At 36.0% G+C, this 13917-nt stretch overlaps 1 protein-coding gene across 5 annotated transcripts in view; it reads right to left on the bottom strand.

The window, feature by feature from the left end:
* Positions 1–13917, bottom strand: part of Dys (Dystrophin) — a 168895-nt gene that overhangs the window by 64757 nt on the left and 90221 nt on the right. For all 5 annotated transcript variants that reach the window (XM_090156585.1, XM_090156586.1, XM_090156588.1 and 2 more), the window contains one exon: positions 12796–12931. In XM_090156585.1, coding sequence (XP_090012711.1) covers positions 12796–12931 — 136 coding nt within the window. The remainder of the gene's footprint in view (positions 1–12795; positions 12932–13917) is intronic.

Here is a 13917-nt window from a genome sequence, read left to right as displayed (position 1 = left end):
CGCGTATAAAAACATAATCAACGCCCAGGGTAGAACCAAATACCAAGCCCAGATTGCCCAGATACTACTATACCTAACGACATAAGTCTATTAAATTAAGTTCCGAGTGTCGGTGGAAATAATTGCCCAAAAGTCTATAATTTTGTTCCATAAGTTTGTCTCTTTGGGAAAAAATTTACTAGCTAGTAACGGAGCGACGTCATTACCAGAAGAAAATCTCCCTCTAGCGAGGCGCTGGCAAAGGCTACGTGTGACGCTACGGCAAGCGGACCCAAACGGAGACGAAGCCCGTAATACAGTCTGTCTTGTGATTAGCTCTCAGTTAAACTTTTGAATGTGAAGAATAAGAAGTGTCAGACTTATGATGCAATATTATACACTTATGGTAAAACTAATAAGTCTATAAGTATAAAAGGTATCATTTTTCGTGGTATAATTTATAAAAGAGAAAACGAGTCGGTATAATAACACTTAAATACGGGTGTAAAATACTCTTACTTTATTAATGGTACCTGTTACACCCGTATTCAAGTTTCATTATACCACGGGTGTACTTTTTTTATTAATTATATCATGTACTTTTGCACCATGACCCAAAATAGGTGTTGGTTTAGGGGTTTTCCCCCGAGTTCTTCGGTTTCCCCTTCCATAAAAACTTGTCTGGGTTAACGGTAATAGTTAGTGTAGGGAGCTGTTGGCTCGATCTCGTGGCATGCAGGGCTTTCCACCACCCTCCTACGCATTGTAACCCGGCCACCTGAATTAAGGGCTTCAAAAGTCGCATGATGACTTAGGCCTAAGGTGGTGCCTTGGGTATTAGCCTAGCTGATTATTATTATTATAGGTGTTTTATTAATTAATTGTTTCGCAAAAAAAACTTCGAACCCCTTCCCTCTAACAACAATAGGCGAGATAGCAATTGAGACAGAGTAAACCGAAGATCTATGTAGTCGGCCTTTAAAGGGATTATGAACTTCCATATTTCTGAGGAATTAACGAGGGGCAGATCACTTTGTGTAAAAATTTAATCATGATTTAATAATTTTTAATCTTTGTACAGCCAAAGCGACAGATTTAATTTTAATCTAATCATGATTTAATCATACGAGGGTGTCATAATAATAATGATTAAAAATTTAATCATGATTTAATCATTTTTAATCTTTGTACAGTCAAAGCTACAGATTTAATTTTAATCTAATCTAATCATGATTTAATCATACGAGTGTCCTAATAATCATTGGAGTGAACTCCCCCTCGGGGATCAACGAATAAAACAGGGATGATTTGGGCTAGATACGTTAAAAAAAAACAAATTTTAACGCGTGTTAGCGGTGGCATGAAGGGCTTGCCACCACCCTCCTACGCATTCTAACCCGGCCAACTGTTTAAAGGCATTAAAAGTCGCTAGGACTGGCGACTTAGGCCTAAGGTGGTGACTTGGGTATTAGCCTAGCTGATTATTATTAATAATAATATTATGAAGTGTTGAGTGAGTCCGAATAATTACTGATCACTATGAGTTGTGTTAAGTGGAACTGACGTCCAACTCCAAATTATTAGCGCCTCTAGCGAGAAAAATACGCAAGGTAAAAACAAATAATAATGTGCCGGTGTTACGCTTTGGCATGCAAGCGCTCATTATGACAACGAGGTAATTAAAAAGTGCGTGATGGCGAGCTAATGAGTTTAGTCTGTATAATGCGGGGTCATTCTAGAAATGGCTCTCAGTAAAAATATCACTGGACGGTAGATATGGAAGCTGACGCTTATGAGAAACATAATTATTATACAAAAACCAGTTCTTTGAACTGAAAAAACGGTGTTTATTCTTTTAAATAGGGACATTTATTAAAATTATTATGCGATAATTACTTTACAAAGCAACAATCTCAACTAAATAGTAAGATTTTTTCATTATTTATCTGAGTAATTATGTGGAATTATTTTTATTAGCGTAATAAGATTATTTCCTTTGCTAAATATAAAAAAATTTGAAATATCGAAAATTTCGTGAAATATGGAGATATCCTAAATTATAGAAATACAATGGAATGATTAGAAATATTTTGAAATCATAAATCTGGCGTACAAGTAGAGAGGACTCGAAATATTTCTTTAAAATTTTGAAATCTAAGAAATATGAGATATTAAGTATTAAAAATCTTAAGAAATTAAGTGAATTAATACAGAGAAATATTAGATATATCAGAAAATAAAAAATAAATATTATGAAATAATTGGAAATATTTTTAAATTGTTTCCGAAGTGGCCACTGGCAAGTATATCAGCTCAAGACGAGCGAATCGCGAGCCACGGGTGTATTTGAAAAAAATGCCCATCGCCGCTGTGAGATGGGCTCTTGGATAGGGGTGAGCGGAGGGGTTGTGTCAACAGAAAAGTCGCCGGGAATCAATATAATTGGAGAGCCCCCCTGGCGGCGTCCCGGGGAGCGAAGTATCTCCGCAGCCCCCGGGGCGCCACTACACCCGGCCACTCTCGAGAGCCTCTACCACTAAACAACTCGATCTAGCCCCAGGCCGGACCTCCAAGCTGAGACAGGAAAGAATTGATCTCGAAGAAAAGGTCGAGAAGGTGCGCCGACAATTGGGGTTTACTCACCAGGGATTTTTAAAACTTTTTGATACTACCTTGAAAACCATTTCCACGTTAGTTAAGAAGTTAACGGAAAAACTATCTTAGAAATCTTGAAATAGACCTTTCAAGTTGATTTCAATTGTAAAATCCGAAAATCGGTTTGGGATTTCTCAAATAACGTTTAATATCCATACTTCAAATTGGAATGCTTATCCTGCCGTATCGCGTATGGTAAGATCACTCTAACGGCTTTGGCCCCGCCTACGAGATAAAAAATCCCCTCTCGCGTTGTTGTTTGTTAAGTTAACATAGTGACGTCCAAATAGAGGTATGGATTCCTGCCAGCACGCATAATTTCTTTATGTCGATTGCTAAAACTATAAAGCTAACTAAGACGAAATTCGGAATAAAAGAAACGCGAAATAATAAATATTTTTTGCAATATTATACCATGTTCGCACGGAGAAGCTAGGGTAACCTAGGGCGGTTAGCTCACCCTCCCAGGTGAATAGCGGTGACCGTTCGGACGAGGAATTTTTCTCTCCGTTTTCCCAGAATTTTGAAACTCCGGAAACCGTTCGCACGTTCTTTTTCTGCACCGATTTTACAACACACAGCTATTTCAATTTTCTGGTGCTCTAATCACGATATTATCTTTAATCCTGATTAAATCGGATTTAATCAATATAATCATGATTAAAACGTCCGTCTTTTCGCCGAGCGTTCGGACTGTAAAAATTCTCACCTAGGAGGGTTATTTGACCCTCCTAGGTTACCCTAGCTTCTCCGTGCGAACATGGTATTAAATAGTTTAGAAATTAAGCGTTTCAAATCTGATGGCGTTATCTTGGGGTATTTTAAAATCGTCTACAAACGGAGTAGCACGGTTAAAAGGAGCTTCTACCTAATTATAGAAGAGTCTTCGTAAAAGTGTATCAAGGCTTTTAAAACATTGAAAACCAAGATTAGCCGCTGGAGAGATAAAAGGATTTAACTTAAAAGCATTTGGTCCTTCTCTCCGAAATAACTCACGCGGAAATGTAAGCGGGATAATAGACTGTTTGGCGCTAAAGCGTGGGCACCGCCATTTCCTCCATTTCGTCTGACTACGTTACTCGCCTAGAAGTGATTATAGGAGGTGATTTTGAGCAATTCATCCCATGTTCCTACAATCATCCTATATCCTGCTGTTACATTGCTTTCTACCTTTTGGGTCAGATTTTAAATATAATTTATCGGTGAAAAATAAAAAAAAACTTTAGTGTAATATGTAAAAACGATTTCTCAATGGTAGGGTAAATAATGGTAATTAGCGTTATGGTAAAAAATGGGAAAAATGGTAAATAATGGTAGATAATGGTAGATAATGGTAAATGATATATTTTCATGAATTATTTACAATATAAACCTACATTTATGGAGATAACACCTTTAAGATTTAGAACAGACTTATCGAGGAATGAAAATAACGTTTAAGAACTTCTAAAAAGTTATAATCTTGATATATTCTTGATTTCATGATTTCACACATTGTTATACCAAGAATGTATTTATTTATACACAGGGAGAATGAATATGTCGAGACTATCGACGGACACGTTGAGGCCCTAACCCCGTTACGCTAAGGGGGGGGGGGGGAAGAGGAGGCGGTCTTATTTTTTGCGTAATCGCAGCAGCGTTAATCGCGTCGAAAAACGTAATTTTTAAGAACCAATGAGATTGCAGTAATATTTGATTTTATTAAAGCGGAGGAGCATACCGGGGGGCCCAACGGGTGGAATTGGAGAAACGCTAAAAATAATCTCGACATATTCATTCTCCCTGAGTATAAATAAATACATTCTTGGTTATACAATAAAAAACAATATTTACCACTATTTACAAGTGGTATGCTCGATATTAGAAAAAAGTGCACCTTAGCTACATACAAAAAAAAACCTTCTGGAAATGCCACCATAAGTAGTATTAATAATAATAATAATAATAATAATAATAATAATAATAATAATAATAATAATAATAATAATAATAATAATCAGCTGGGCTTAAACCCAAGGCACCACCTTAGGCTCAAGTCATCAAGCGACTTTTAAAGCCATTAATTCAGGTGGTCGGGTTACAATGCGTAGGAGGGTGGTGGAAAGCCCTACATGCCACGCGAGCCAACAGCTCCCTACACTAACTCGAACTATTACTGTTAACCTCAACAAGTTTTTATGGAAGGGGAAACCGAAGAACTCAGGGGAAAACTCCTTAAACCAGTGGAGAGAAAACTTGCAAACTCAACGCAGAAGGAGTGGTTCCGAGTTTTCACTCAGTGCCACAAGCTGATGGGATCGAACCCGGCTCCTCTTGCTGCGAAGCGAAAGTGCTAACCACTCCGCCACCCCACCTATACTAGGTGCCTACTTAAAAATAACCATAATGCGGCCACATTTTGAAGCTAAACAAAGTCTTTACACAGGTGACAGGATACGCTCGGACTAGGGTAAGGGTAGAAAGAAGGGAAGGGTGTACAGTTTGTACACCATATAGTGAACTGTCGAGAGCGGGCCCAGGTACGTCCCGGTAAAATAATGAGAGTGGGCGAGTTAAGACTAGAATTAGCTGTAGGTCTATGGAGATAAGCTTGCGAGAACACAGGTTGCACGTGCCCGTTAAATTTGTACCTAATTTCTCTATGTCGATTTAAGACCGGTGGTAAATCACTACAATTCACAAACAAAATCAATTGAAATCACGGAAAAAATTTATAAATTTTCTAAATTAACTGAACAACAAATATTTTTCATATTTAATAATTCAATTAAATCACGCACACTTTTCGATAAATCAACTAAAATCAAGGAATCATTACGATAATTCAATAGGTGTTTTTATAAATTAACGTGGCCTTCTTGTTTAAATGTAGTTATTACGTCACAACTTTAACTTTGGTAATATTACGAGCGCGCGCTAAGGGCGCGAGAAACCTCGCATTTTCACGCAAACCACGCGTGTCAAAACTTTTCTAATAAAGCTAAGACATCGTGGCGTAAAAGCAACATAAAACCAAGTTCGACATGCGTAGCTGAATTTATAAAAATAACTTTTGAAATCACCTGAAAATTGTGAAAAATTAATGTAAATCGCCATGGCAACAGGTTAAATAGGGCACGACTAAGATTTGTCGAATGACCTGAGAGTATAGAAACAACGTCTGTCTGAGATGGTAGATCGCGCGGCAGATTCTTAAACAATCCGTCTTCGTTTACGGGTCACCCAGTTAAAACCATTAGGCCGAGAAAGGGCCAATTGTCAGTGAAGTGGACATCAAGGTTCCAGCTCTCCCCCACCGAAGAGAGACGGAAGTGTAAGGCTTGAGGTCCGTGGCTGGCAATCAAGGCTTGATCGATGGCCAGCGCTCCGAAGAAGACCTCATCCCACAAAAAAAGTCAGTTCTCGCTCGTGTCGACCCGAAATTCTCTCCCATTTCTCAATAAAAAGAAGCCAACACGGAAACTAGAGAAATAGGCTGGAGACACAACCTAGCCATCTCTCGATAAAACTCTTCATTAACTAGTATTTAGTTGAATACAGCTATTTCGCCAAGAAAGTATTTATCGTGAAGATCGATCTTAGTTTAATGGTGGACGTGGCGAGATGTGTGAAAAAACTGGCGCGAAAGAATACAGGGTTGCCACAAAATTTACAGATTTAAATTTCCTGACTATTCCCCGTTTTCCCTGACCACTTTAGGAAATTTTCCCTGACCACTTTAATAGATTTTCCCTGACCACTTTAATAGATTTTCCCTGACCACTTTAATAGATTTTCCCTGACCACTTTAATAGATTTTCCCTGACCACTTTAATAGATTTTCCCTGACCACTTTAATAGATTTTCCCTGACCACTTTAATAGATTTTCCCTGACCACTTTAATAGATTATCCCTGAACACTTTAATAGATTAACCCTGAACACTTTAATAGATTTTCCCTGAACCCTTTAATAGATTTTCCCTGAACCCTTTAATAGATTTTCCCTGAACACTTTAATAGATTTTCCCTGAACACTTTAATAGATTTTCCCTGAACACTTTAAGAGATTTTCCCTGAACACTTTAAGAGATTTTCCCTGAACACTTTAAGAGATTTTCCCTGAACACTTTAAGAGATTTTCCCTGAACACTTTAAGAGATTTTCCCTGAACACTTTAAGAGATTTTCCCTGAACACTTTAAGAGATTTTCCCTGAACACTTTAAGAGATTTTCCCTGAACACTTTAGTTTTCCCTGACTTTTTAAGACCAAAGTTTTAATGCTATGTATTACTTTTATCAGAAATTAATAAATTTAAATGGACGTATACTTCAGCCAAACTTTTAAGGATATAAATAATAATCATAGAATTTGTCATAGATCTAGAGTAAAATTATCTTCAAACAGTGTCAAGAGAAAATTGAATTCCCTCACTTTTACCTGAATTTTTATAAAATCTTAAAATTCCCTAACTTTTTAGGCCCATTTTTAAATTCCCTGACTTTTCCCTGATTTTCCTGTTTTCCCTGACATTCTACACTTAAGATCTTAGCCAAACTAGGGAGAAACTTAGTAGTAAATTCCAAAAGAATATTTTATTCGAAGGCATCAATTTTGTTGATGAGCTATGAGTGGGAAATCATCGGTTACAAATTATTGTATGCAGTGAAACAACGATTTAACATTTTGGTTTTGCGCTTGTTGCAGCCTACTTCCAGGGGCTTGTTGGGCACACTTTGAAGCTCTCTGGCGCTCTTTTAACTCATCGTAGGAAAATGGGATAAAAAACAGGCATACTTCTCAACTCACCCCCTACAGCTCCTTAAAATATTTGCATAACCTTTTGCAACACCCTGTATACTAGTTCGGTATTAAATTATAAAATATTTTAAGAAGCCGCCTACTTTGAATAAAAGAAGGTGTATTAATGGTTTGAGTCTATTTGATCGACTCTTAAATGATCGAACGGGTCCCATATGATCGAACGGGTCCCATTTGATCGAACGAAATTTGATCGAAAGCTACTGAAGGGTAAAACTACTAGTTTTTGGGAGTAAATCGAAAAGGCAACATCTAGTCAGAATGAGATACAGTAGACTCTATAAATAATAATTATTTCTTTAAACTGTACTAAAGAAAAATAATATACAGAAAAAAACCTGAGCGCAGTGACGTTGAAAACAAAATATTCTCTCGGACATAATTGAAAGACCTATTAAAAAAACGAACTCTGTACCTAATTTTCAGCAATTTATTCACAGTTATCATATATAGTGTGGTTATTAAAGTAAGTACTTATTTTTATACGTACTAAGTTCATAATTAGTATAATATACATGTATATAATTATTTAATATTAAACATATACTTTCCTAGAATCGTTAAAATTTATCAAAAAATGAGGGGCCAAATATGGCAGGATTTTCGAATTACAACCGCCACTTATTTTCGAATTCCGACTCAGTCATCACTAGATGGCGTTCGGGAAACCGGAAACTTGCTTGATTTTGCCCCCAATTTTTTTTTATTTTTCCTCCTTTTTCCCCCTACTAAAATGGCCGCCTGTGTCTTTTAGTGGACGGCCGATTTAGTACGCGTGAAGGTACCAGAGTCATGTCCTGGATTTATCATTATTTGGCCCATGATCAACCTAACCTAACCTAACCTGACCCTATTTATATATATCAAAAACAACGGGCCGTTATCGTCGATGTCATAAAAAAATTCCATCATATAGTGTATAAAGTAAAAATCTCTTCATCTTTGTGGCTTAATACAGTTAAAGCAATGAATTAGTCCATCATTATTCCTTCTGCACTTAAGCAATGAATTATTCCATCATTATTCCTTCTGCACTTCATATTGACATTCGGTAAAATAAAAACATACCAACTGGTACTATAAATACTTTTGAATTCGATCAAATAGTATTCGATCATTTGAAGGTTCGATCTTACGAAACAAATGACAAATGGGATTCGATCAAATGGAATTTCGATCAATTGCAACGTATAATGATCGACTGTCGATCACATATTTTTCGATCAAATGGACCAACACCGTATTAATAGATGTATGTCTAAAATTACCAGCTTTTGAGATAAATTTGTCATTAGGTATGGCGTCGGAAGAGAACACGGAAAATGAATAGTCAATTAAGTTAACGCTCAAAAGCGGAAAACTTCCGTCACTTAATACGAGGACACTTATGGGAGATGGTCAGAAGCGGAAAATAGCGTTGCCACTTTTAAAAATCCCTGTAGAAAATTAAAAGTGTGAAACAGTTTACTAGCGCCATCGACACCAAAAATGCTTTCAAACAATTATTCACGCGTCGGTACCTCAATTAGCGTCACCATGAAGCAAGGCAGCAGACGCAATAGAAAAGCGCGAGATGGAAATAATATTTTTTCGGGGCGGAATTGGGGGGAGGGGGTAGAAATTTGCTTTGGCCAATAGGTGGTTACATAAAAATAAAACCATTAAAAATATTTAAGCATTAAATTTTTGTCTCCACGTTACGGGCTTAAGATTTTTAATACTTTATTGGCACACGCGATTCGCACGTGGATTTCGAATTCGGAAATCTATAACGATTCCAGCGCACGTTCTCTATCTTCAGCTATAGCTAATGACGTAGAAAAAACATTTACACGTGATCTCCCGTATTTCATAGAAACGCCTTTTCGAAATAAGAGGGAGGTTGCTAACGAAGGAGGGTTGAAATAAAAGTAATATTTCAGGAACATTTAAATTAAAAAAATTAATGGAATCGCTTGGTTAATCGTAAAAAACCGTTTGAATATGTTTAAAAGCCATATGTGGGTAAAACTAGATGTCATTTAAATACACACAAGCCTCCAATGTATTACATTATTCTACATATATTATAAATACAAAATTTAAATTTGAACCAATTTTCAATCATCTTGTACTTAATAAATTCAAGAGGAATTTTATCAAAATTGAATTTGAGTTATACCTGGTTTTAGAAATAACGTAGAGAAACACGAACGCGTTAATTTAAATTAATTTTTTTTACAAAACCAATTATTCGAGTTACCTGGTTTTGGGAATAAGGTAGCGAAACGCGAATACGTCAATTTAATTTAATTTTTTTGACAAAACTAATTTTTCGTTTAACCTGGTTTTGGAAATAAGGTAACGAAACACGAACGCGTCAATTTAAATTAATTTTTGACAAAACCAATTTTTCGAGTTACCTGGTTTTGGAAATGAGGTATTGAAAAGCGAATACGCCAATTTAAATTAATTTTTAGACAAAACTAATTTTTCGTTTAACCTGGTTTTGGAAATAAGGTAACTAAACACGAACGCGTCAATTTAAATTAATTTTTTTTGACAATACCAATTTTTCGAGTTACCTGGTTTTGGAAATAGTAACAGTTAAGGGGTAATGTGAATGTTTAGTAACGTTTTCTGCGGCTTCTGCCACCGGTTGGGGTAAGGACTCTCTCGGCATTGCGGTAGATTTTTATAGTAACGCTCAAATAATTTGTCTATAACCATCATCTTTGCATTCATGCTTATCTTGGCCGCTAATTAAGCGAATTAAAAGTAACTGTTACGTTTTTAACGGTGTTGAAATTGTAATAAATAAAATAAGAACAGGATCTATTAGGCGCTAAAAGTGTGAGCACGATGTCTTAAGTGCGACTTGAAACGCCAACTTTAAAATACTTAAGAGTATTAAATTAAACAAACTCCGAATACTTAAGAGTCTAAATTGGAAAGGTGCTTTGAAACGATTTTAAATTATTGCTCATTTTACGAAATAAAATAAACCGTATCCATACATCTGATGCCATTCTCATTAAACAGTAGATTTAGAAATTGTCGATATGTTTGGTTTTCAGTTTAGGATTTTTAAAAATTATTGGGCTAAGCAATTTTGTGAGCATGTCACAGTTTCATCTAAAAAATATATATTCTATGATAAACCAAAGGCTAGAGAAAATCGACCCATAACAGAAAAAAGATGGGGCTATGCAATATTATTAATTGGTGATTTAACAAAGTATAAATAACATGAGCTGATACCCCTAGAAGGCACCACCTTAGGCCCAAGTCATCAAGCGACTTTTAAAGCCATTAATTCAGATGGCCGGGCATAGACATAATAAAGAAATAGACCCAAGATTCTACAGGGGGTAAATACGGGAGCGATAACTAGCAGACAACCGGTATTTGTTCCGTATTCCTGTGGTACCACGTTTAAGCGACGCCTGTCGATTAGGCGAGAAAATACAAAATCATCACGTGACACGTCACACATGTTCGTGTTTGTAATCTTTTAGGTACTCTGACGTGATTCGCGAATATTTTGGCTGTGAGAATTTAAAATAAGGTAAATTTTTATTATAATTTTTAAATAAGTCAATTAATTCTTTCAAAACCCAAATAGAGAGCAGCAGATGATCTTATAATTAAAAACACAAAATTCTAATTGCGAAATGATATTTTGTCAAAGGCTTAAGTAACTATCCGGTTTGTTGTGGTTAATTGGTTATAGCTTGTTATGGGAATATTCTGAGATTCTAAATTGTAAACAAAAGTAAATTTTTGGCAAATCAAACTCCGCGTAAGGTGTCTATTTCTTTATTATGTCTATGTGGCCGGGTTACAAAACACTTTAGACCGGTTTGGAATTTTGACGTACTGGGGAATTTAATCCGCGTAGGAGAATTGTAGCCACTAACGGTCCCATACCAACTATAACACTTTGTAGCTTTGACCATAGCTATAAGTAAAAGCATGGGTGACTTTCTATGACGTCATAGTGCCAAGTCCCTGTCGCTTAAAAAGCTCTACAAGTTCTTATTTTTTGGGGGTATGACGTTAGTTACTCGTCACTCCTGAGTCCAACATAGACATCAGTCATTAGGTCAACTAACTGACACTCTTATGGCCAATAATTATGAAGTTACAAATGGCGGAAACTATAATAGATAATTAGATGAAGAAACCTTACCACGATTATCGGTACAGCATAAAACGCTTTAATTATAAAAATTACCACATATTTGTGCGCCTTCGGTTGTTATCTACCCTTAATTATTTAGTCCCCCCTTCCTGATTTAATCTTTTGGTTATGTCTAACTAGTGTTGTAAGTAGGAAAATTTTCCAAAAATAAAAAAAGTTTTCATTCCATGATTAATGTAATATTGTTTAAATAAAGCGGCGTTTTCACCTCATTTTTTTAACTAAAAGACTAAACCTAGTTTAAACGGATTAACAATGTAAAACTATTAATGTTTTGTAGTATGTTTACTGTTATTAGACATTTTATATCGATAAAAAGTTAAAAAAAATTAAAAACCATTAAAAAGAATTTGTTTAAATGTTTTATATATTTTATTTTTCCGCATTGTATTTTTCCGGAAACAACACTATTATAATTATTTTTATAATATAGTCGTGTTCATTAGCCTTGTATGAGCGTTTCATGGTGTACTGATAGTCGTTGTAAAGCCTAGTTCCCACTTAGCGAAAAAAAAAAACAATTTTCGCGCTGAATATTGACGCTCGCGAATAAAATTGGCGATTTTTTTCAAATTCACGTCTCCGCGGTATCTAGCGAATGTTCTATTTTTTGACGTCCACACCTTGGCGATAAAAAGCTTCAGCCAATCAGAAAACACGTCCCCTCGGACCCTCGATCTATTCCACTTAAGTCCGTCACTTATTAATTCTAGGTCTTTAGAAAAGCGGCTCAGCCAACTTGACCAAGATACTGAAGTAAAGGTAATTATCTCACGAATAGAATCGTTTATTTATTGAAATTATCAACAGGAACATCCATTTGGTTCATTTTGAACTGATGTTTTATGTTAGGCCTAAAACATTACTAATAACCCGCACGAGTTGTTTTCAGCGTTTTTAAATTTTCGCGCTGAAGTGAGAACCGCTTCCCCTCCGACCGAAAAAACGCGTCTTTTTTCATTGCGAAAATTTTATTCGTCTCGAAAATTCACCAAGTGTGAACTAGCCTTAAGTTTTCTTCGTCCAATCTATAGTTACACTAGTCGGAGTAAAACAATTATTATAATAATAGAATGCTTGCCACGTCCATCCCTATAGCGACCTTCTAGAGACGGGCGCCCGAGAGAAGGGAGCGTAAGCGTAGAAAGAAGAAAGGTAATTTCGGGGCGCTTACCGCAGCTTTGCAGCGCCCTCTGTCGTTCTCTTTCTTCCTCGTCTTCCGGTTGGTGCTGCTCGTTCCGCTTCTGGTTGATGGAGCCTTGCAGCTTCTTCAGCTGAGCGCTCTTCTGCTCATTCTCGCTCAGGAAGCGCTGCAAGCAATAAAAAAACTGATGTATTAAAGGGAAAAAAACCGGGTAAGATAGGTGCTACCAGAAGTTGATAAAATAGCTGTTACGAGCAGTGTATTTAGGCTACAACAATAGGATTTTAATCATTTTCGTTTTACTTGTTTTTATTGAAAATTAAAACCAAATTGAAATAACGAAAAACATTTTTTTTTGCATTTACCCTTTAAAAGTTAACACTTTCGATTTAGATCGCCATGAAGTTTTAAAGTCGGTTTTAGCTTATTATTAACAGTAGCTTACTAATCCTACCCCTTGGTGGCGCCACTGAAAAATATACTTTCAAGGGGCTGATCACTCCCCGTAATCGGCGTAGAAGCCTGGACTATACTAAAGTTACTAAATCCTATTTTCCAGATATGTAATAATTTTGGAAAATCTCTCAATAACATTAGCAATATAGGGAGATGGTTACTTATCTCCAAGAGATATACTATATACTTCTGGTTTTACTAGAGTTCTTAAATTACGGTAATTAAGAAAATCAGTAAATTACGCGGTAATTTACCGCGTAATTTACCTTGTTGCGGTAAATTAGCGTAATTTTCTTTTTTTTTAAAAAGGTTTTTTTTACAATTAAAACAAGGAATAAAAAGAAGAAACCGTTTGTTGCTCAAAATATTTCTGAATAACTAGGTCTACTTTCTTTTTTTACCCATTTTTACCAAATAAAACTTTATTTACTTATTTAAATGATATGAAATTATAGAAATAAAACTATATTCTTTCGCTAGACTACTTCGAAGTAACGCTAAACCAACGCAGATGCTCGAAATAACCCAGTGAAAATAACACTAACATTTTAGCAGACGACAGATGAATCATGAATGTGATTTTTCTTAAACAGGGCTAGACATAAGTATTCTTCCTATTAAACGTATCAAACTATTCTAACACGGCCTTCGACTCCTTGGAAATACGCGACCAAAACGAATCTAGGAGGCGCAGCG

This window comes from Leiobunum rupestre, chromosome 8 (assembly GCF_980474605.1).
Source record: "Leiobunum rupestre chromosome 8, qqLeiRupe1.1.hap1, whole genome shotgun sequence".
Lineage (NCBI taxonomy): Eukaryota > Metazoa > Arthropoda > Arachnida > Opiliones > Sclerosomatidae > Leiobunum > Leiobunum rupestre.
Note: the sequence above shows the minus strand (reverse complement) of the source record. Positions and strands in the feature narration are given on the sequence as shown.